At 44.6% G+C, this 24,688-nt stretch overlaps 1 protein-coding gene across 4 annotated transcripts in view; it reads left to right on the top strand.

Moving 5' to 3' along the window:
* DIP2A (DIP2 acetate--CoA ligase A) overlaps nt 1-24,688 on the top strand; it is a 119,202-nt gene that overhangs the window by 15,568 nt on the left and 78,946 nt on the right. The window contains exons 2-6 of one of the 4 annotated variants that reach the window (XM_088834954.1): nt 3,273-3,344; nt 9,026-9,145; nt 13,239-13,358; nt 15,737-15,964; nt 19,284-19,421. In XM_088834954.1, the coding sequence (XP_088691080.1) occupies nt 3,273-3,344; nt 9,026-9,145; nt 13,239-13,358; nt 15,737-15,964; nt 19,284-19,421 (678 nt within the window). Of the gene's footprint in view, nt 1-3,272; nt 3,345-9,025; nt 9,146-13,238; nt 13,359-15,736; nt 15,965-19,283; nt 19,422-24,688 lie in introns of those variants that run through there. The other 3 variants (XM_055415861.2, XM_055415879.2, XM_055415889.2) reach the window with 3 other exon arrangements.

Genomic DNA, 24,688 nt, shown 5'->3' on the forward strand with positions numbered 1-24,688 from the left:
AAGTTCACAGGAGGGAAGCTATGCAGCTGGGAAATGCTGCAGGGAGTTCTTTCAGCTGCAAGAGGTCATGAGGGTTGAGTATGAATCATACCATAGTTTGCTTTCATCTCACCAGGTGATATGTAGAAGAACCTGCACCCGGGTGTTTACAGGGGCTCTAGTCGTGACTGCCCAGACTTGGAAGCAGCAAGATAGATGTCTCAGTAGTTGAATAGAACAATGAACTGGTACACTGAGACAATGGAATATTATAGAATATTTAGAACTAGAAAGAAGTGAGTTATCAATCCAAGCAAGACAGGGAACAATCTTAAATGCCTATTACTCAGTGAAATAAATCAGTCTGAAAAGGCTATGGATTCCAGCTATTCTGGAAAACTATGGAGACAGTAAGAAGATCAGTGGCTGCCAGGGGTTCATGGGCTGGGAAAAGGGATGAGTAGGCAGAGTACAGCGGATTCTTAGGGCAGTGAAATACCCTGTATGATAGCTTAATGATTGCTATATGTCATCAAGCATTTGTCCAAGCCCATGGGACGCATGACAAGAGGGAGGGCTTTGGAAGCTGAGGCTTCCGTGTCAGGGCCGGCTCATTACCTGTAACAAACACACCATTGGGTGGCAGATGTTGATGATGGGGGAGGCTGTGCATGTGACGGTAGAGGGTGTATGGGAGCCCTCTTGACCTTGCCTTCAGTTTTGCTTGTAACCCTTAAACTGCTCTAGAAAAAGTAAACTAAAGCAAAAGTAGAAAGAAAAACCCTGGGAATTAAATCTACAAGCCCAGATGGTTTCACTGACAAATTGTATCAAACATTTAAAACAGAAATAGCACCAATTTTATGTAGTCTCTTTCATATATTTTTTAACTTTTAATTTTGGAATAATTTTAATCTCAGAAGAAGTAATGAAAATAGTACAAAGAAGTCATTCCGTTTCCTACAATCACATACAACCATGTTATATGTGATAAGTATGTTATCAAACCAGCTTCCATATATTCTTAATTACAAAAGATTGTATGATTATTGTGCCAAAAGATTTAACAAGTCAGAAGGGAAGTAAAAGATGAAATCTGTCTAAATACCTCAGTTCAGTTCAGTTCAGTCGCTCAGTCATGTCCTACTGGAGTAGGTTGCCATTTCCTTCTCCAGGGGATCCTCCCAACCAAGGGATCGAACCTGGGTCTCCCGGATTGTAGGCAGACGCTTTACTATCTGAGCCAGCAGAGATTGGATGATAATAAAAATGAAGTGCTTAATTATTTACAATAGCTGGAACATGGGATCAACTTAGATGTCCATTGACAGATGAATGGATAAAGAAGTTGTGGTACATATACACAGCCATAAAAAGGAACGCATTTGAGTCAGTTCTGATGAGGTGGATGAAACTAGAGCCTGTTATACAGGGTGAAGTAAGTCAGAAAGAGAAAGACAAATATCATACACTAATGCGTATATATATGGAATCTAGAGAGATGGTACCAAAGGGTTTATTTGCAGGGCAGCAGTAGAGAGACATAGAGAGCAGACTTATGGACCCAGGGAGAGGGGAGGGGAGTGAGAAGTGTGGAGAGAGTCACACACAAACTTACATCACCATATGTTAAAGAGGTAGCCAGCGGGAATTGGCTGTTTGAACTCAGACAGGGGCTCTGTATCAACCTAGAGGGGTGGGATGGGGAGGGAGATAGGAGGGAAGTTCAAGAGGGAGGGGAGATATGTATACCTATTGATGATTCATGTTGAGGTTTGACAAGAAACAACAAAATTCTGTAAAGCAGTTATCCTCCGGTTTAAAAATAAGTTTAAAAAATGACGTGTTTAATGGAAAAAATTTGCAGTAGAGTGAGGTTTATTATATGATATTGTTCAGGTAAAGTAAAATACCTGGACTTTAAAGCGGTATATGGTCTACAGAACATGTTCAAATTAAAAGGCTTTCGCGACAATAGAGGACTTTCCTGTGGGGGTGTTGGGAGAGTAAGGTGAGGGTGAGTGGTGACTCAGGGTGGTGGACAGGGCCCGACTGAGTGAGCCGTGGCCAAAGCAGGGGCTCTGCGTCAAGCCCAGGGCTGGACCAGTGGCTCCCTGACCTTAGGCTCGTCTTCTGTGGGTGGCAGGCTAATGTCCTCCCGGAGGGTTTCAGGGAGGCTTAATGTACGTGTCAGATGTTCAGAAGTGCTGGTCCTTTGATGGCTGAGGAAGTACTTGGTGAAGTGCTCGGCGTGTGATGGCAGCCTGCTTTCTGACTCCCAGCAGCCTCCTTGCTTGGCTGGCTTGTTTGGGGTGAGTGGATAGTGGGGGTAATGAGGGACAGGGAGGGGATGCCAGGAGGACTTGCAGAACACTTGAAGCTCTCTGTTGAAGACAGTTCACTTGAAGAACAAGATACTCGTGGACATTGTAACGTGTTTCTGGTCAAAAACACACAGAATCCACCCTGAGTGCTTGAGTTGTCCAGGAAATCAGCAGGCGTGCTTAGATGAGAAGCATTTCCCTGCAGACATGTTTCCTGCTTTGTTCCTGGGTAGGTTAGTTCCTTTTTAGGCTGTTCTTCTCTATGATAATTTATCAGAACCCGAGTCCTGGCCTAGGGATGCCCTGTGGCCTGCGAGGGTTGGTTTCTGTGGGTCCTCACACCAAGACGCCACAACTCAAATCTGCACAGTCACGTGGGTATCCAGGGAAATTTACATCGGATTCTGTCAGTCTGGGGTGTGGCCTCAAGAGTCTGTAGTTCCAACATGCTGCCCTGAGATGCTGATCTCAGATTTTGGATATTGAAGTGTTTACGTTCTGCTGGCCTCAGCCTTCCTGGGGTGTCGTTCTGTGAGCTCGGGACCAGCTTGTCGTAGAACCAACACCATGATCACAGCGTGGGCCAGCCTCACCCCCGCAGGATTCCCTTGTCCCACTCTGGTCAGTCCTCCCAAAGCCCCGCCCACGGCGGCAGCCTGACTCTGCCTGTAACAGTGTCTTTTCCAGGGGCCGTGTGACCGGAACCATTCCGCTGGGAGCCTTTGGAGCCTGGCTTCTGTCACTTAGCTGTGTGTCTGTAAGACTCACCCAGACTACTGTCTGTCAGTAGTTTGCTCCTTCTTACTGCTGAGTAGCACTGCCTTGTGTGGACACCTCATCCTTTCTTTATTCAGTCACCAGCTGAAGGACCTAAGTGTTTCCAGTTTTTCCGTTATGAATGAACTTTTAATTAAAAATTTGGGGGAACTTTAGAGGAAATGTGATTCTCTTTTTCTTTTGTTGTTTTAGGTGACATCACTCAAAAAGGATATGAGAAGAAAAGGGCAAAGCTGCTTGCACGCTGTGCACCCCACATTCAAGGTGAGGTTAACACAGGTCTTATAGAACTGATTTAAAAATTGATATTAGAGTTTGACTTTGGTAGTTTCATATTTTATTAATAAGGGCTGGGAAAATAATGTGTCTAATATTAAATTATAAAATCCAAAGTCATAGATTAAAGTTTATGTCTCTGGTTTGGTATTGCTTTCATCCCCAAATAGGATTTATGTTATTTTTATTATCATAGACCATGATTATTTTTATAATTTTAGTAAAGAACATTTCCTTACTTAGGTTTGGAACACATAAAGATCTGAGTTCTCCCACCTTATATTTATCTTCAGAGTCGGCACCTTCAGTGTTTCAGCACAGTTTTTGGGGGTGGAATTTAAGAAGCTGATTTAAAAATTTATATAGAAGTTTGAGACTTCTCTGGCAGTCCAGTGGTTAAGACTCCATGCTTCCACACCAGGGGGCACAGGTTCCATCCCTGGTCAGGGAATTAAGATCCCACATGGCTTGTGCAGCAAGGCAAAGAAAAGAAGTTTAAAAATTTATATATAAGTTTAAAGGGCTCAGGGATTCAAGATAATGATAAAAAGGAAGAGTAAGGTTGGAGGATTTGCTTGTTATGATATGAGGAGTTAATAGCATGCCGTCATTAAGACAGCCTGGTTTCGCACAAGGGTAGATAGTTCAATTCACAAACAGAACATGGACCCAGACAGACATGTATAGCTGTGGGGACCAGGCTTATGGTGGGGGTGGGGGTGCAGCTCACAGAAGCCAGATATGAAGGGCTTTAGTGAGAAAGGCAAAACTTATCGCCTTCCATATACAATGGAAGATTGTATATGAAAACTGTCATCATCTCTAGACAGGAGGAGGGATTTCTCAAGTCCCTGGAGGTACCAAAAAGCGGCAACTGAAAAGGAAAAGATTGGTAAATTAGAGTGTGTTAAAATTAAGAATCTTGTTTTATCAGACGTTCCCATAAAGAGATTAAAGACAAGCCACAGTATAGGGGATGATCGTAACATAAGAGAAGAAGGACTAGAGTCCAGAGCCGGTGAAGTCACAACATCCAGGAGACCTTCTGCCAGAGTGGGAACGGTCTGCAGCCCCGTTTTCCAGTCCACTGAGCACTTCCCACGTGTGGCTTCTGGTCACTGCAGCTGTGGTAGCATGACTAAGACGCTGCATTTTTAAAATTTAATTTAAATTAATTTAAACTTTATAAAGAGCCAGAAAGTTTCCCAGTGTGATTTTTTAAAAAAGCCCAGTAGGAAAATGGACTAAAGACTTGCATAAATATTCTACCAGAGGAAACCCTAATTGTTAACAGGCCAACACGAAGCCCGCTGGGCTGCTCCCAAGGCCCTCTGTTGCAGGCCAGCGCCCAGGCAGCACCACAGACAAACAGCAGGACTCCACCTTTGCACAGGTGCTGCTGTTTTATACTTTCAAACCTAGGGGACTGCTTACTTGGCTATTAGAATTAGTAAGCGTCTTGGTTTGAATAGAAGACAAATATATACGAATCAGTATCTTTTCTCTGGGGATATTTCTGTTAATAAAACAGCTCACATTCATAATGGCAAAAATACTGTCAAATGTTTTTAATACATTTAGCAAGAAAGCCCACAGGATCAGTATTAGGATCGTACAATCTATTTGAAAGAAGTAACCAGGATCCTAAAATATGAAGAAATATACCAATATCTTAAATGCAAAAATTTAATATTATAAAAGTAGTAGTTTCTAAATTAATATGTGACAAGATGTAATCCAGTCTGAATAGCAGTGGTTGATTTTTTTCCCCCAAACGTGGCATTGGAAATAACTCATTGGATGAGAAAAGTTCTGAGAGTAGCTAGTATATTGTTGAGGAGGAATACCAGGGAGAAAGGCTTGGCCTTCAAGGTGTTAAACCTGGTCATGTGCACTTGGTAGTCCCAACCACAGGGTGTTGGTAGATGCGTGGACAACTGAACAGTGTAAGGGGAGGGCGTCTGGAAATGGTTCAGGAGAATTCAAAGGAGGGAAGATTTATTTAGAAACTGGTGCCATGCCTGTGGAGGCAGCAGTGGACCCCCTTTCCTCTGCAGCATTAGTGAATGTAACCTTCAGGAGCAAAGCTCTAAGTGTGTTTGTAGTTACAAAATACTGTAAAATTCAGGGGAATATTGAGTAATGTTTGAGTGATGACAAGATGAGAGACCTGGGGGAAAAAAACAAACAGGTTATGATTGCCTCTCTAGAAATGAAGCACTGCAGAGTGACTGAGCTGCGGCCGGCTGGCCATGGCCTGGGGGCATGTCCAGCGTAGGGTGGAGCCTCTAGCTGACCAGGGCTCCCTGCAGGTCCTTCGGGGGCTCCTTGGATGCATGCATGCTCAGTCGCTCAGTCATGTCTGACTTTTTGCAACCCCGTGAACTGTAGTCTGCCAGGCTCCTCTGTCCATGAGATTTTCTAGGCAAGAATACTGGAGTGGGTTGCCATTCCGTTCATCAGTGGATCTTCCTGACCCAGGGATTGAACCCGCATCTCCTGTATTGCAGGCAGGTTCTTTACCACTGAACCACCTGGGAAGCCCTTTGGGGGCTCCTTGCTGCTGCTAAGTCGCTTCAGTCGTGTCCGACTCTGTGCGACCCCATAGATGGCAGCCCATGAGGCTCCACCATCCCTGGGATTCTCCATGCAAGAACACTGGAGTGGGTTGCCATTTCCTTCTCCAACGCGTGAAAGTGAAAAGGGAAAGTTAAGTCGCTCAGTCATGTCCGACTAGTAGCGACCCCATGGACTGCAGCCTACCAGGCTTCTCTGTCCATGGGATTTTCTAGCAAGAGTACTGGAGTGGCTTGCCATTGCTCCTTAGCTGGATAGAATTAATAGAATTCAAAGAACAGGACGTATGGATGGGCAGTAAACATTAAAGTATGTTGAACCTCACTAGTAGATACGGGAATGCAAATTAGTGAACCATTCTCCTGTCAGATTGGCAAGATTCTAAAATTTGTAACATCCAGTACTGACAGAGAGATGGGGAAATGGCACCCTGTGGGAATGCGAATTCCTGTGGCCTGAGTTCTCTCTTGATACCTGTTAAGACTGAAAATATACCTACTCTTTCATCCAGTGGTTTCCCATTGGGCTTGATATCTTTCTTAAATAAATTAATCGATCTCAATAAAAGCACTGTATTTTGGAATAAAAATGCAAGGATGCCCCTATATTTACGCAACACTTTTCAAGCATACCCGTTTATAGTCCATAATGCATAGGATTCTGATTTGTTCCAGTCAGTCCAAGAAACAAAAAGCCAGAAGCAGTGCTGATCAGTATTGCTGCATGTTGCATTCATGTATGTGTGTATATGTTCAGTTTTGAAGAGCTAACTAACACTCCAAACCTGGTACATAAACATCAGCAACGGCAGCATTCTGCGCCCACACCTGGAGGTCGGCCAGTCTTGGGGGCAGCTCCGTCCTGTCTGCAGAGCCGGAGCCGGTGTCCCAGGGGCTCCTCAGTCACAGAGGTGCCTGAGCCTCCTCAGCGGCGTGAGGGCTCCCATGTCTGCTGTCCCTTCTGTCCTCTCTGTGTGTCATCCTGGAGAGCTGGGGTCAGGTAGCCTTTTCATGAGCAGCGTCAGAGGTCATGACCCCCTGAGGCCCACGTGGGGCAGTTCAGATCAGGTCAGTCACTCAGTCGTGTCTGACTCTTTGCGACCCCATGGACTGCAGCATGCCAGGCTTCCCATCTATCACCAACTCCCAGAGCTTGCTCAAACTCATGTCCATCGAGTCAGTGATGCCATCCAACCATCTTGTCTTCTGTTGGCCCCTTCTCCTGCCTTCGGTCTTTCCCAGCATCAGGGTCTCTTCTGATGAGTTGGCTCTTCGCATTAGGTGGCCAAAATATTGCAGCTTCAGCTTCAGCATCAGTCCTTCCAGTGAATATTCAGGACTGATTTCCTTTAGGATTGACTGTTGGATCTCTTTGAAGTCCAAGGGATTCTCAAAAAACTCCAACACCACAGTTCAAATGCATCAGTTCTTTAGTGCTCAGCTTTCTTTATGGTCCGACTCTCACATCCATACATAAATACTGGAAAAACTATAGCTTTGACTAGACAGACCTTTGTCAGCAAAGTAATGTCTCTGCTTTTTAACATGCTTTCTAGGTTGGTCATAGCTTTTCTTCCAAGGAGCAAGTGGTTTTAATTTCATGGCTGCAGTCACCATCTGCAGTGATTTTGGAGCCAAGAAAATAGTCTTGTCACTGTTTCCATTGTTTCTCCATATATTTGCCATGAAGTGATGGGATCGGATGCCATGATCTTTGTTTTTTGATGTTGAGTTTTAAGCCAGGTTTTTCACTCTCCTCTTTCACCTTCATCAAGAGGCTCTTTAGTTCTTCTCTTTCTGCCAGAAGGGTGGTGTCATCTGAATATCTGAGGTTATTGATATTTCTCCTGGAAATCTTGATTTCAGCTTTGCTTCATCCAATCCAGCATTTTGCATGATGGACTCTGCATGTAAGTTGAATAAGCAGGGTGACAGTATACAGCCTTGACGTACTCCTTTTCCTATTTGGAACCAGTCTGCTATTCCATGTCCAGTTCTAACTGTTGCTTCTTGACCTGCATACAAACTTCTCAGGAGGCAGGGAAGGTGGTCTGGTATTCCCATCTCTTGAAGAATTTTCCACAGTTTGCTGTGATCCACACAGTCAAAAACTTTGCTGTAGTATATAAAGCAGAAATAGATGTTTTTCTGGGATTCTCTTGCTTTTATAACGATTCAGAAGATGTTGGCAAGTTGATCTCTTGTTCCTCTGCCTTCTGTAAAGCCAGCTTGAACATGTGGAAGTTCTCGGTTCACCTGTTGTTGAAGCCTTGGAATTTTGAGCATGACTTTGCTAGCATGTGAGATGAATGCAATTGTGTGTTAGTTTGAACATTCTTTGGCATTGGCGTTCTTTGAGATTGGAGTGAAAACTGATCTTTTCCAGTCCTGTGGCCACTGCTGAGGTGGGGACAGGCTTCTGCTTTTCGAGGAGTGCTAAGGGCTGGTGGCCAGGGCTGTTTTTCTGGGACATCTTGAAACAATCCAGTGCTCAGGCAGGACCAGGGACTCTGTTAAATGACCCTGCAGGCTCATGCTTGTCCTTTATTCAACACATGACATCCTGATGGCCTGGATGTCAGCTGGCCATGGATGTGCCAGCCATGGGGCCGCAACAGGCATGGAGAGCTGGCCACCCATCAGGTTGGAGACACAGGTGTCACAGGCCCAGGTGGTTAGCACCCGAAGCCTCTAAGCCTCTCATTGGCTTTCTTCCTGTGTCTGAGGGTGGCTGTTAGCACCCCAGTGATGGCTTCTTGGGCTGCTTCCTGCTGGGCTTGCTGACACCAGGGCCAGTGCAGGGGGAGGGAGGGAGGTTCAAGAAAGCTGGCCCTAGAGAGCTGGCCGCATGCACTGTGTGCACCAAGCTGGGAGCCCAGGGCTGCTGACCGGGAGGGTCTGGAAGCTGACATCGATGTCTTGGCCCCGACCTCCAGATTTAGGGTCTTCTGGGCACTGGGGCCCCTGGCATGCGTGGTTGTGCAGCAGGGCCTGTGCAGCTGCATGTGAGAGGTGTGTGTTATTCTACATGGGTTTTTCTATTGTTGGAAAAGCAGGTTATTTACTCACAGTGTTTCTGTGAAACTGTTTCAGGAGTAGACCCCTCCCTGCAAGTGGAGAATCGCATCCTCGGGCCTGCACAAGCCTCGGCCCCCGCACCCAAGCAGTCCAAGCCACGGCCCAGCAACGCCCGGGACGAGCGCTTCCGGTCAGGTAGGGCCTGGAGCGCCGCGGTCCTCTGCTCAGACAACACAGCTCCTCTGAGGAAAGGGAGGAAAGGGCCTTCTCTGAACCATGACTTACCGCATCGTGGTTTTCAAGAAAAAAGCAAAACTTCCATGGATCTCAGCGTGTTTTAGTGTAGCCTGGAGTGAGCGGGTGCTCCCCTCAGCGGTTGTATGTATACGTCTCGGAAGAAAGCAAAATCTTCCTCACCACTGAAGTCGTTTCTGTCAATGTCTGTGTCCACTTTTCTACTGGAACTTTGGGGTTGGTATTGGTGGATTTGTCTAGTAGGGAACCACTCTACTACTCTACGTGTTTTAGTCTTTTATTTTTCTCTAATTTTGGAGATTTCCTTCTAATTAGATTTCTGCCACTTTGTTAGTGCTTTTATAAATATTTGAGTTTGTCTCTGACATTTTATTTGCATTATCAGGACATGCATTGAAAAAAATGCATGCTTCCAGTGATCATTTTATTTATTTATTATTTTTGGCTGTGCTGGGTCCTCGTTGCTGTGTGGGCTTCTCGTTGCAGTGGCTTCTCTTTTTGTGGAGCACAGGCTTTAGGGTCTGTGGGCCTCAGGAGACGCGGCTCCCACGCTCCAGAACATAGGCTAAGTAGTTGCGTTACATGAGTTTAGTTGCTCCGAGTTATGTGGGGTCTTCCTGGACCAGGGATGGAACCTGTGTCTCCCGCACTGGCAGGCAGATTCATTACCGCCAAGCCGCCAGAGAAGCCCTGTGCTTCCTGTTATAGATTCGATATCAATAGCTTTTGAACACTCTTTTGCTTGTTTAACATTTTCACTGTTGTGTGATTAAATATTTCTTTTACATGTAAACTCAGTAAGCTTCTATAAAAGAAAACTTTCAAGATAGATAAGGAAATGGCCATCTTGTTTTAAGAATTTTTTTTTAAAAAATGAAGATTTTTAAATGGTTGGTTACTGTGGGAGTGTGATGAAGTGGTTTAAGGAAAGTTTTGATCAGATAATTTCTTACCGATTTAATAGACATTTGAAAAAACTTCCCCACACTGACAATAATTTCTTTTCGGATTACATCAGTGATGCCTGTAACATACAGCATTGGAAACGGCCCCATCAGCATTCCACTGATGTAGCCCTGGGCACAAAATGGACACGTATCCGCGCACCCTGAGTGAGGTCACCAGAGGTCCCCTGCCTGTCCTCACCTCCTGTTCCCTGTCGCCTCTGTTCATGTGTAACTGACGTTGAGGACCGGCTTTCTGCCCTTGTGAACTTGTTCTTTACTTTCTGAAAACGAGACCTTTACCATAAATGTTCTTTGCTCATATTTTCTCCAAGACTTTGTCTTCTCTTTGAATTCTCTTCCAGTGGCTTTTGTAGCAGAAGTTTTTAATTTTAATGAAGTCTGGCTTATCACTTCCGTTTCTTTCTTGAATAGTGCTTTTGTCCTTGTATCTAAGAAATGTGTGCCAAACCCAAGGTCACAAAGATTCTTACCTGTGTTTTCTTCTAGAAGTTTTGTAGTTTTAGGTTTTACCTTTAGGTCTGTGGTTTAGATTTTGTTAATTTTAGTGTGAGTTCAGGGTGTGGTACAAAGCTGACTTTCTTGCATGTGGGAAGCCCGTTGTCCCCATGCCCTTGCTCCTTTGTCTAAATGCAGCTGCTCATGGCTGAGTCTTTCTGGACTCCGTTCTGTTCTCTTGATGGATTCGTCTCTCGTCATGGCAGTGCCAGCTCTCCTAATGATGGCAGCTTAGCAGTCATTGTTCATATCGGTATATCCACTGTTACTCCTCCAGGTTTATTCCTTATCATTGTTCCCTTGTATATACTGTGCCTTTCTTCCCTCTGGCACTTTTATGGTTTTTATCGCTGGTTTTGAGTGATTGATTATTGTGTGCCTTGGTATAAGTTTCTTTGTTTCTTGTGCTTGGGGTTTGTTGAACTTCTTGGATCTGTTGCTTTATAGCCTATAATGTTGGTATTGTTTAGATTTTTAGTTCTTGATTGTTATCTGTACTTAGGTTTCTGTTTGTTTCTAAGGCAGCCACAGTGTAAAAAGTTTATGCTCACAGTCAAGCCAAATCTCTTGCAGGGGCTCCTAGGTTTATCTCTCTTCTGAACCCAGCCTTTCATGAGTGTTTTGGTTGTGTGTCTGGGAGGATTTTTATTATTATGCCCTGAAGTTTAAATGGTACTTTGGCTGGATATAAAATTACAGGTTCAAAACTCATTTCTTCAGCTGTGTTGCCTTGTATTTGGTTGATTACCATTGGTAAAGTTAGCCTGTTCCTGATCCTTCAAGACTGTTTCTCTAGAAGCTTTTGGGATTGACTGGTTATCGTTGATGTTTGTAAATTTTATTGTAATATGCCTAGGTGTAAATCTTTCATCCTTAGTACCCTATGAGCCATTTTACTATAAGGTTTCTAACTGCCATTTAAAAACATTTTGCTGGGGAAAAGTGTGAACACATACGAAGGGGCACTTGGTGGTGTACTGAGCCCTGGACTTGCCCAGTGCCATGGTTCCCACCATGCTCAGGCTCAGTCTGGGCTTCTTCATCAGCCCCTGCTGCTGCTTCCCTTCCCGTGTGATTCTGAAGCAGATCTCAGAGATCATGTTATTTTACCTCGATGTCATAGTATTCTTGGTTTCTGTATCTGAAAAGAGTACATGTATCTCTAAAAGATAGCTCCATTATCACAGAATAATCAGCAATAATTCCGTAGCATCAAATACCCAAGTGTTCATGAGGCTTTATAAAACAGTTTGGACCCAGGATCCAAATGAGATGTATGCATCACCGGTTGTTGATGTGTTTCCACTGGTGATAACTTGGTCTTGGGGCCTTGGCTGTGGTCTGGCTGCTCCTGGCTTCATGGCTCTAGCAGGTCACTTCAGGGTCAGTGTTTTCCCACCACAGGCACTGCAGGCCTGTGTCTCTCCCCTCCCTGGGATGCTGGCAGGGTTGATCCCTTGGTTCATTAGGGTGGATTTGGTGGCAGGACGGCTGGACCAGTTCTGTGAAGAGCAAGCAGCTTGTACTCATCACACAGCACAGGAGAGCCCAGAGAGATGCTCAGTTCTTTCCATCTTTTTAATCTTTTTCAAAACAGTAGCTTGTGTCACTGGCATCCTCCAATGGCAGCCAGTTAGTTTTGGTTCCTCTTTTTCTTCCTTTTCTTTTTTTTGATCTTGTTTTTGTCCTTCGTGGTGTTCAGACTGCCCCAACCTTTTTCTTTGGAGTGCTTCTACGTCGGCTCCAGCATTGGGTTGCTGGCCAGGAACTCGTTGGTTGGTAGGATGAGATGTTCCAGGCTCCTCTGCCACTTCCTGCACCCTGGAACCCACATTTCTCAGGGTGCTTGCAGTGAGGACAGTGTTGTAAGACTGCAGCCTGGGTGTAGGGGTGCTCATTGCACTCGTGCTGGTCATCATTTCTAGACGTTTTTAGGGACTGAATTAAGACCTGCTATTTAAAGATAAAATGCCATGTGTGTTCACACTGATAATTTCCATTCAGATTCGGGACTGCAGTGTTCCCCTCACTTCTGGAGTCTGTGTGTATCCCTTCTCTGCCTTGTGAGCATCTTGGTTTCTAGGGAGGGATGATAGGGTGAGGCCATCAGGCCCCTCTTCATTGGCTCTCTTGCACTTGACCACAAGCGTGGCAGTGTGACGGGACCCCCACCACCCCCTGGCTGTGCGACTACAGGGAGAGCTTGGTTCCTTGCATGGCTCTGCCCATCCTGGGGCTTGACCGGGACAGCAGCTCAGACGATATGACTACAGAGCTTTAGTGCTGCTTGTAGTGGCTTATACCATAATCAGAGTGCATTAGGTTCATCTGTTTCATTTTATTTTCAGTTTTGGGGATTTCTTGGTTTAAATCTGAAAATACTTGCAAAGTTGATTCTATAAACCAAGGAATATTTGCAGAAATCTAGGACCAATGTGTGGACCCACATGTAGGCTGACCTTGTGTTCCTTTTATACTCAATGAAAACAGATTAAAAACATGAACCATGGTTTTGTTCCTTCATCACGAATCTTGTAACAGGTGCTTTTGCTGCTGTTATTTCTGTGCAGATGTTCACACCGAGGCCGTGCAGGCAGCTTTGGCCAAATACAAAGAGAGGAAGATGCCCATGCCATCCAAGAGGCGCTCTGTCCTCACGCACGCATCTGTGGAGGCCTACACACCCCCAGGTACTGGTTAGGGTCGGGACGGCCTGGGCAGGGTTGGGGTGGCTTCGGCAGGGTTTCGCGTTGAGATGGAGCAGGCTTCTGATTGTGGTGAGGAGTGTGTGTGTGCTCATGCACATTTTTGTGCAAGCGGTGGGCTTGCTTCCAATAGATCGTCTATTTAGATTTTAATTTTTTCACTAAGATGTAATTTGTGTCTTTTAGTAAAGAGAGGAACCTGCAGTAAATGCTTTATGGGGTGACCAGGGTTCCCCTGAATTCAGAAATTTAGAATTATTCTCCTTGAGTTGGTCAAAAAGTTCCTTCAGTTTTTTTAAGAAAAAGGACACATTTCTCGCTTTCACCAAGAACTTTATTGAACATTGTAGTCACCATTTTATTCCACTACCTTCTGTTATTTTTCAGGCAATTTCATATTTCCATTCCCCAAACTTGTCATCTTTTTGATCAAAGAACTATTCCAGATGCTTTTTATATAGTTTTCCAGGGAACTGAAAATTTTTTCATTAAGAGAATTTTGTAAAGCCCCAAATAAATGGACATCCAAAGGTACAATGTCTGATGAATATGGCAGATAGATCAGAACTTCCCAGCCAAGCTGTCACAGTTTTTGCCTGGTCATCAAATAAGCATACAGTCTTGTGTTATCCTGATGGAAGCTGATGTGTGTTCTCCTGACTAATTCCAGATGCTTTTTGTTGAAAGCTGCTTTCACTTGGTCTAATTGGGAGCAGTACTTGTTGCAGTTAATTGTTTGGTTTTCCGGAAGGAGCTCATGATAAAGGACTCCCTTCCACTCCTACCATGTACACAACACCTTCTTCGAATGAAGACCAGTCTTTGGTGTAGTTGTTGGTGGTTCATTTCGCTTGCCACGTGATCTCTTCCATTCCCTGTTAGTGTACAAGATCCGCTTTTTATCACCTGTCACAGTTTATGTTAAAAATGGAATGTTTTCATTGTGTTTAAGTTGAGAATCATATGCAGAAATACAGTCAAGGAGTTTTTTTTTTGCTTAACTAACATCGAATTGATGAATATAACCAAACTGGTGCACATTATTTTCGGCACTTGATTTGGATATTTTGTGTATGTCAGCTATCTCTCACATGGTATAACACTGATTGTTCTCAGTTAATGTCTCCATGTGATCACGATCAACTTCAACTGGTCTACCTGACCATGGAGCATCGTCCAGCAAGAAATTTCCCTCATGAAACTGTGCAAACCACTTTTGACATGTTCGATCAGTCACAACACCTTCTCTATACACTGCACAAATCTGTTTTTGTATTTCAGTTGCATTTTTACCTTTCTTGAAATAATAAAGCATAATATGTGAAAATGTTGCTTTTTCTCTTCCATCTTCAATATTAAAGTCGCTACATAAAAATTTACTAGTTTTGATAATTTTTTTTTTAAATGAGTGCTGATATGACAGCTGTCACAGTACCATCTAACAAAATTGTCTTGAATGAAGGTGAAGACAGCTAAGCACTGCTAGAGCCATCTTACAAAAACAGCAGCGAACTTTTTGGCCAACCCAATATTATTTCCCAGGTCTTAAATGGGAAAGAATAAGGCCATTTGGAGGGTTTTTGATTTGTTTTTGTTGTTTCGTTACCATTAGAAATGAAAACTCTTAATGCGGCCTCTCTTCAGGATAGTTAGTGTGTTTTAAGTTTCCTGGAAAGCTCATCCAGATGCTGGGAGTACAGTGCTGCCTGTCTGGTTATTGAAGTCACAAAGCTGGTGACACGTGTGTTTGGTTTGCCGACGTGGTAAACACCAGCCACACCAGGTCCACAGGATAGTGTAGTGTTTTGGTGATGCTTCCTGACTTAAAAAAAGTTTATGTTGTTGAAAAAAAAGTCTTAGAAATTTATGTCAAATTATTTTCTACCAAATATAACCATAGATACTACCCAGTTTTTTAAGGAACTTCCTAATAATAATGAAACCCATGATAAAATGCAGACTTGACAGAACCAGAATTCAGGTTAATTTTATTGTCTGAGGCGGGGCTCTTTTCAGAGCTCAGGCACGTCCTTCAGGGTGTGCAGGTACTGGACAAGGTCTCACTGGGATCAGGCACCCACGGGGCATAGGTCACCTCTGCTATTCGGGGCCCACAGGGCCCCACGGCATGCACTAAAGCGGTCAGGGTCAGACCAGCTGCACTCCTGGGCATGGTGCCCTGGGACCAAGTTCTTCGGGGGAGCCCAGGGTGAAGCCAGCTTCCAAGCGGCCCTGGGTCTCACGGTCAGTCACACACAGGCCCTCCTGGATGTGCGGGTGCACAGGGCGCACGCTGGGCCGGTGTGGGAACCCTGCCCCCAAGGATGCCCCCCTCATGCCTGTCGTCGTTATTTTGACCACAGACACGTCATCTGCCTCAGAAGATGAGGGCTCTTTACAGCGCCCCGGGCGACTGGCCTCCGCTCCGCTGCAGAGCCGCCCCAGCGTCGAGCCCTGGCCCGACCCGGCCATTCAGGGCTCGTCCACTTCATCCTCCGCATCCTCCACCTCATCTCACCCAGGAGGGCAGCCTGCCGCCGCGCCCAGTGCTGCCGCTGCGCTTGCCGGCCCCGCGGCCCTCGCCCGCGTAGGTCAGTACAGCTGCGGGGACCCCTCCAGGCAGAGGAGCCCCCGGCCCTCCTCACACCCACCTTCTCCTCTTCGTGTGGAAATGTCCTTTTGGTAACAAAAGTGGTTTCTGGTGCCTCTGTGGTTTGGCAGCCCCAGACCCTGGGTGGGCCTCCGCTGGAGACCTCGACAAGAGCTGGTGCTTCTGCTCTGGAGGGGCGGCCGGCACAGGTGGACAGCCCCTGGCCATTAGGAGGCCTGCCACCTGCAACACGGTCTTTGGTTCCTTCCTTGTGTGCCAGCCTCAGCCCTCAGTTGTCCCTGCACTGGGGGTCCCAAGGTGGGGCTGGGGCTGCAGCCTTTCTTCCTCTGCACACAGGGTTAGAGAGTCCTCAGTCTGAAAAAAGATGTAAGTCACAGCTCAGTCGTAAAGATGCCTAGACCTTTCCCAAGTCACCCAGTCCTTTAAATTACATTAATCTTAGGAAAACGTTGCAAAGCTTTCACCATTTGAAGTCATGTTTTTTGATGCAAAAATAGTAACTTAGCTGGCATGCAAAGTGCACATGCATTCTTGCAGGAGTGCCTTAAGAAGTGTACTCCTGGCATGGTGCATCTCTGATGTTGAGGGTCATCTGACGAGGAGGAAGAGCTCAGTCTGGGACTGCCCTGGCTGAGACCACACAGCTGGCTGTGGTGGAGCCAAGCTGACCCATAGCTTTCTGATTCCTGTTCCTTTTCTTTGCTGTTAGTTGCTGTTCTGCTAAAACCAGAACGGTGCATCTGCGGTGCGCCCATGACAGGCCAGTGTTCTTGATGGGGTCCCAGCAGGTTAAATGCCCCCCAGGCATGTGCTGGTCTCAGGTGCTGAGTTGCTTCCATGCAAGATACTGGTCATTTGGCTGGACTGGGTGTTGTAAGCGACCGATGCCTTCATTTCCTCTGTGGGCACATTACTGATGCTCTTCGTTTGTTACTGGTTCGAGTCAGTGCCAACGTCTGTACATTTCTGTTGAGCTCCTGATGTCTTCTTAGGTGATAACTCACGATGCCTTGACTTGCTCCCAGCACGTGGAATAGCCGGGGTCGCGCTATCAGGGCCATCCTGGGCGGTTTGCTTTACGAGAGAAGGCTCCTCTGGAAACACCCGCCAGGATTGTTGTGGTCACTCTCCTGGGGAGCCTACAAATGGCTGTTGATTACAGCCCACCTGTCCTCAAGGGGTTTCACAGGGGAGAGCTTGAGAACAGCGTTAGGTGGACACATTCTTGCTGTTTGTCATGGCCATGGCACTGTTTGGAAATGCACAAGTGCCTCCGCTGTGAGGGAAGCAGCAGCGTTCCGGTGTTCTCTTCGCGCTTGGTCCAGCTTTCCAAAGCTCTGTTCTGGGTCCCACAGTGAGGGGAGTAGGGCAGAGCAGTCACTGTTTGCTTGTATCCGCTGTTGCTGAGCTGTTGTAAACACTGCTTCCTGGTGGGTTAGAAAGAGAAGCATATTTAGCTTGAAAAACTGACCATAGTTCAAAATGTCTAACCAGACAGCCCTTGACTTCGTAGAGCTGTAAGGTGAGTGTGAGTGGGCGTCTCTTTTCTCAGAACGGTCCTGGCTGTAAAGGCTTCAGAGTGGGTTGTCGCCTCTGTGGCCGAGGGGCTCCTGACCCCTGCGGGTGTGGCTGAGCCCCTCTGCCCCCTTCTGCTCTCCTGTGCTCACACGCGTACTATGTGATTAGTTCTGGTCGTCTGAAAGTCTGACTTGCTCTGTGCTTACACCTCACTGTTGTCTGTAGCCTTCATGCACTTCCCGTGTGACCTGAGTTTTAAATCTGAAAAATATCCCACTTCCCTCTCCTTGTTATAAAAGTCATCCTTTGTTTTAGTTTCTGACACTAGGAGAATTCTTCAGTTTGGGCTAAGGAAAGAAATATAGAAGGATAACTATAAAAAAATTTTAGGTAGAAAATGTCAAAAAAAATTCATTGTTTTCAGTTTGGGGCTAGGAAAATCATGTGCATAAAACATTTAGACACAAATCAAGTACGTATATTTAAAAGCAGTACGTTTAATTACAGTAGTTCATTTTGGAGTGTAGTTTATTTTTATGCAGCTATTTAAAAAGTTATTTTGTAGTTGAGGATTACCATTTATACCTTTTTTCATGAATATAGTGAAAATCTCTCATTTTTGCTAGATTGGAAAGGTGGGGAGATCTCTTTTTTAAACTGAAAGAATTCTGTGGTAAGCATACTTTAAAATGCTAATTTCATTAATATCTAGCTTTTTCAAGGGTTGTGAAAACTCTTGTCATTAAAGTTAGGTTTTTCCAAATGGTGTTTTCTGCTGTGTAAGTTTGTGTTTTGCTTCCATATAAATTCATCTTTCTACATATTTAAAAAAATTTTAGATTGCATACTCTCTAGGTTATGAAATGATAGATAAAAATCAGTATCAAAATCTGTGATGGTGGGGACATTCATTTGAAGACTAAGGAGATTACAGAGCAGTATCCATTCTCGAGAGAGGACCAGTGTCACGCTCGGTCCAAACTCGGTTCTTTCCCGGTGGAAGACTGAGCTGTAGCAGTGGAGCTCTAGCGGCAGTCAGCCAGTATCGGAACAGATAACCATGCCATAGGGTGAAAATGGAGCCTGGAATGGACATTCAGACAACGGAAGGGGTGATTTAAATACTTTTTGTATCTAACATAGTTTGTCTTTAAGTGTGAGGTGAGTACATTCTGTCTTAAGAACCTGATTGCAGCCTCTTAGTAATGGGACATGTTGAACTGACTCTAGGGATAGTTTTTAATCTGCGTAGGCTTATTCTCTGAAGATTGCCAAGGTTTGTGTCTGCATGGCATTCACCTTGCTTTTTAGGGGAGTAGAGGTAGTCGGATACGACTGAAGTGACTTAGCAGCAGCAGCAGCAGCAGAGGTAGTTTATAGAAGCCTGGCAGTTTTTTCATAATATAACGAAAACTATTATTGTTTTAAAATATATTTCTGTTTCATTGAGGGAGATTTCTAAGTGAAACCTCCTTAGGCCAAATTGGGAAAGGTGTATTCCTCACGGCCATCCTGTGCTGTGGTTGGTGTTTCTGGCCTAGTTCCCTCCGAGAACTGGATGGCCACGTGCACGCAGAGCTGTCCAGGCCCCGTCCAGAGTCCAGAGTTCACAGCACCTAGTGTGCTCGGTCAAGCCAGGCAGACAGAGTCGACCGGAATGCCACATTCCTTGCTTAGCTCAGCTACTGGAAGCTTCGGTTGAATGGAGTTTGAACGGCAACTTAATGTCCACCTTCTTTTGAATTAACAGCCACTTTTGTTTTGGGTTTGTGTTTCAAAAGCAGATCTGCACTCTGCCCCTCCTGACGTCACCACGGGCCTCGTGCTGCGTCAGCCCGCGTACGGCGAGCGTCCGCAGACGGCCTCCGCGCGAGGAGTCCCTCGGGGGTGCCGCGGGAGTGTCCTGGAGACGGCAGGGGGTAAGCACGCTTCTCTCCCTGCAGTGAGGCAGCGGAGCGCAGGCACTGGCTCTCGCTGCACCTGGTGAGCCGGTGTCAGGCGCAGCCCCGGTGCATTTAGACTGCCCGTGTGTGTATCATATGGAGAAATGATCAGGAATAGGTCCAGTCGGGAACGAGGAGAAGGACGGAGGAGAAAGCCTTCCCATTTAGGTTGATGCGCAAGGTTTGGATCTGTGGAACTGTGGGAAGAGGAGAAGCGGGGCGAGTTTCTCTAGGTGGGCGCAGTACTGCAAGTGCAGCCAGCAACAGCAGCCCTAGTCAGTCGTGCTTTCTCACGCACAGGCCTTCCGCGCTTGTACTGTTCCCTTTTGAAACAGTTTCCAGTGTCTTTTATCAAAAACACGTGAAGTTTTTCTTCCAATGTGCCAAATTTGAGCTGCAGAAAAATCCAGCCGTTCTTAGATCTGAGACCTTAACATGTTTCTAGTCTCCTGAGCAGTTGGTCTGATTTTGTTGGTGTCATTCAGTTCCTTGTTGAGATAACAAGAGGAGAAACAGAGTTAACGTGAAGCAGTCTTCTTGTTGGCTAGATAGATTTTTTTAAAAAAATTAACTTGTTATTCTTTATATTTAAAAATTTGTAAGAACTTAGTTGAGGTGTAAATGATATTATCTACTGTGTGTTAAAGTGTATAATTTTATAGGCTTTAAAAAAAAAATCTGTGTGTTTGCCTGCACCAAGTCTTAAGTTGCATTACGTGGCGTCTTCAGTCTTTGTTGCCGCATGTGAACTCTTAATTGCAGCGTGTGGAAGCTGGTTCCCTGCACTGGAGTGTGGAATCTTAGCCCCCGGACCACCAGGGAAGGCTTGACAGTTTTATAGGCTTTAAGATAGATGTACACTGGTGAAGTCCATACTGTAGCCGTATACCTGGCGCTCCTGGGAACTTCCTTCCTTGTGCACTTTTGTAACAGCTGCTTGCTGCCCTTTTTGGCATCCCTTCAGGCAACCACTGATTTACTTCCTGACACTATAGTTTGCATTTTCTAGGATTTTATATGAACAGAATCACTCAGCATTTACTTTTTATTGTCTGGCTTCTGCCACTCTGAACAATTATTTTGAAATTCATCCATGTTCTTGCATGTATCCTAGGTCATCCCTTTTCTTGGGAGATGAAATATCCCTGCATTTCATCTTATCAGTTCAGCTCAGTCACTCAGTCATGTCTGTCTCTTTGGGACTCCATGGACTGCAGCACGACAGATTTCCCTGTCCATCCTAACTCCCGGAGCTTGCTCAAACTCATGTCCATTGAGTCAGTGATGCCATCCAACCATCTCATCCTCTGTCATCCCCTTCTCCTCCTGCCTTCAATCTTTCCCAGCATCAGGGTCTTTCCAGTGAGTCAGCTCTTCACATCAGCTGGCCAAAGTGTTGGAGCTTCAGCTTGAGCATTAGTCCTTCCAGTGAATATTCAGGACTGATTTCCTTTAGGATTGACTGATTGGATCTCCTTGCAGTCCAAGGGACTCTCAAGAGTCTTCTCCAACACCACAGTTCAAAAGCATCAGCTCTTCGGTGCTCAGCTTTCATTGTGGACCAGCTCTCACATCCTATAGATCTGAGATTTCATCCTATAGATGCACCATAGTTTATCTTTTTACCTACCGATTGGTATTTTGGGTGTTTCTAGTTTTTGGCTGTTAGAAATAAAGCTACTGTGACTATTCCTTTACAAGTCTTTGTGTGGATATACACGTTCATTCTTTCTGGGTCAGTATCTAGGAGTAGAATAGCTGGATCATACAGTAGGTTTGAAAGAAAGAAAGGAAAGTCGCTCAGTCATGTCCGACTCTTTGCAACCCCATGGACTGTAGCCTGCCAGGCTCCTCAGTCCATTGAATTTTCCAGGCAAGAGTACTGGAGTGGGTTGCCATTTCCTTCTCCAGGGGATCTTCCCAACCCAGGGATCAAACCTGGGTCTCCTGCATTGCAGGCAGATGCTTTACCGCCTGAGCCACCAGGGAATGTTTTAGTTTTTAAAGGAATTGTCAAACTGGGACTTCCCTAGTGGCCCAGTGGTTAAGAATCTGCCTTGCCGTGCAGGGGACATGGGTTCCATCCCTTGTCAGGGAACTCAGATCCCACATGCTGCAACTACTGAGCCCAAGCACTGCAGCCACAACTACTGAGCCCAAGTACTGCAGCCACAACTACTGAGCCCAAGCACTGCAGCCACAACTGCTGAGCCCAAGCATTGCAGCCACAACTAGAGAAACCATGCACTGCAATAAAAGATCCCCATGATGAAACTAAGACCCCATACAGCCAAATAAATAAATATAAATATTTTTTTAAAAATGCCAAACTTATTTCCAAGTGGTTGTACCATTTCACCTCCCAGGTATTAGTGATGAGTCCCAGTTCTCCCACATCCCTGCCAAGAATTGGTATTGTTGGTTTTTATATGTTGACCATCCTTGTAGTTGTGCAGAGGTGTCCCCTTATAGTTTTAATTTGCATCTCCCTAATGACTGATGATGTTTAGCGTCTTTTCATGTGCTTATTTCCCATTTGTATATCTTTTAACAAGGGTCTGTTCAAATCTTTTGCTTGTTTTTAAAAATGTGTTGTTTGTTTTCTTAAGTTTTCAGAGTTTGTTATATAGTCTGGATATAAGTTCTGTATCAGCTTTATAATTTTTTTTTTCTCCCAGTCTGTGGCTTGTGTTTTCATCCTCTAATAGTGAGAGGAGAAGCCTTTCATTTTGATGAAGTCCAGTTTACCATTTTTTTTCTTTCATGGATTCTATTTTTGTGTCATATCTAATATATACTTTCCTGACCCAAGATCTAACGGTTTTCTCCTATATTTTCTCCTAGAATTTTGTAGTTTTATGTTTAGGTACATGATCCATTTTGAGTTAAATTTACTATCAATGCAAGATATAATCTAAGTTTACTTTTCTGTGTATGGATGTCCAGTTGTTCCAGGATCGTGTAATACCCCCTCCAGTTTCTTTGGCATCTTTAATGATGATGGACCGCATATGGTGGACCACATATGAGAGAGGTCTACTTTGGGGATCTGTATACTGTTCTAGTGCTTTTTCTGTCTTTATACCAGTTCCGCACTGTCATGATTTTATATATGCGGGTTTTATATGTGGTTTTATAATAAACCTTAAAATTGTGTACTGTAGTTTGCCTTCAGCTCTTCATTTAAAAAATTGCCTTACCTATTCTAGCTCCATTGCATCAAATTGAATAGTTTAAATTTCTACCAGAATTCCTGCTGGGTTTTGATTGGTACTTCATTGACTCTCTAGATCAGTTTGGAGAGAATTGGCCTCTTAATGGTGTTGTACATTTCAATTGATAAATATGGTATATCTCTACATTTACTTAGCACTTTAAAAAATTTTTTCAGCACTGTTTTTTGTAGCCTTCATTGTGTAGGTATTGCACATATTTGGTTAAAATTATCTCAAAATATGTTATATTTTTAGATGCTGTTACAAGTGATATTTAAATTTTTTCCCAGTTGTTTATTGCTAATCTTTAGGAACACAGTTGATTCTTGTATATTGATCTTACATTAAATCTAGTAGCCTTTTTGGTAGATTCTATAAGATTTCCACGTGCATGACCATATTGTCTATGAATACAATTTTACTTTTCTTTCCCAATTGTCCACCTATAGGAACATTTAGTTTCCTGACTTTGTCGCAGTGTCTAGGACTTCCATTAATTATAGTTAGAAATACTGAGAATGGACACATTGTTTCCCATTTAAGGGGGAAAGCATCCACGTTTTCAATTTTTAATTGTGATGTTAACCATGGATTTTTTTAAATAGTTGCTCTTCATCAGGTTGGGGGCGTTCCTTTTTTTCCCTCTAGTTTCCTGAAAAGTTTTTATCATGATTTTTGTTAAATAATTTTTAAAATCTGTTAAGCTCATCATACGGTTTTTCTTTCCTAGTTTGTTAATATAGTACATTTCATTGACTGACTTTTGAAGATTAAGCCAAAGGAGGTACGTCCTCAAGATAAACCCCACTTGGTTGTGGAGTCCTCCTCTCTGACGTATTGTGGATTTGATTTACTTGTATTTTTTTTAGAATTTGTGTCTGTGTTTGAGATAAATACTGGTCTGATATTTTTTTTCTGGTTTGGTATCAGGATAGTACTCATCTCAGGATGAATTGAGAAGCGTTCCTTCCTCCTCTGTTTTCTCATCAGAGGAAACAGACTTTCTACCTCCAGTCAGTCCTGTGTCTTTGGAGGAGTCATCCATTCTGTCTCTGCTCTCCAGGCCCCCTGTCGTCCTTGCGTGTGCGGGACCCGTGGTGCTGTCTCACTGCGTTTGTCCTTAGGACCTCCTTTCTTCGTCTTAATCGTCCTAGCTAGTGAGCCAATTGAACTTATCTCTCAAAGAACCAGCTTTAATTTAACCGTTTTTCTCTATTGTTTATCTTTTCTCTATTATGTTTATTTCTACTCATCTACGTTACTTCTCTGCTTCCACTTACTCTGTGTTTCCTTTGCTCTTTTTTTCAATCCAGAATGTATTCATTGGGATGTTTCTCTGTTCATCTTGATTCAAGGTGCTTTTGGGGCTACACACCAGGCTTCCCGAATCGTCTGTGCTGCTTTTGTGATGATGGAGATGGTTCCATGGCCCCAAATACTCTCTTATCAGTCTTTAAAGAAGTTTCCAGCTCCTAGTACAGGAAAATAAGCAGAATACACAGACAGTTCACAAAAAGAGATATAAAAATAGCTCTTACACATGATGTTCATTCTTTTTCATTACTAGAGAAATCCACATTGTTGGTGGGAATGCAAAGTAGGTCAGCCTCTCTGAGGAAGCAGATGTTAAAATCTGAGTCTTTGCTTCCATTTGGATCAGCAGCGCAGCATGGGCATTTACCCTGAGTGCACACCTCCAGAAATCAGGAAGTGTGTACACGCAAGCTCACTCACTGCTGTGCTGTCTGTACTTGCAAAACATTGGGAACTACCTGCCGTCCAGGCCTCTCAAATTGTGGGCTAAACCGGGAACAGTCACATGGTGGAGGACTGGGCAGCTCTCAGGAATAGTGGGAACTGCCTGCCGTCCAGGCCTCTCAAATTGTGGGATAAACTGGGTACATTCACGTGGTGGAGGCCTGTGCGGCTTTCAGGAATAATGAGAAGCTCTTTATGACCTGGAATGAGGGTGTTTTCCAGGAGATGTTACGTGAAAAAACAGAGAAGAAAGGAACGTTTGTAGTTTAC

The sequence above is a fragment of the Moschus berezovskii genome, chromosome 1 (genome assembly GCF_049115385.1).
Source record: "Moschus berezovskii isolate FMDL1 chromosome 1, NW_MosBer_1.0, whole genome shotgun sequence".
NCBI classification, from domain to species: Eukaryota; Metazoa; Chordata; class Mammalia; order Artiodactyla; family Moschidae; genus Moschus; species Moschus berezovskii.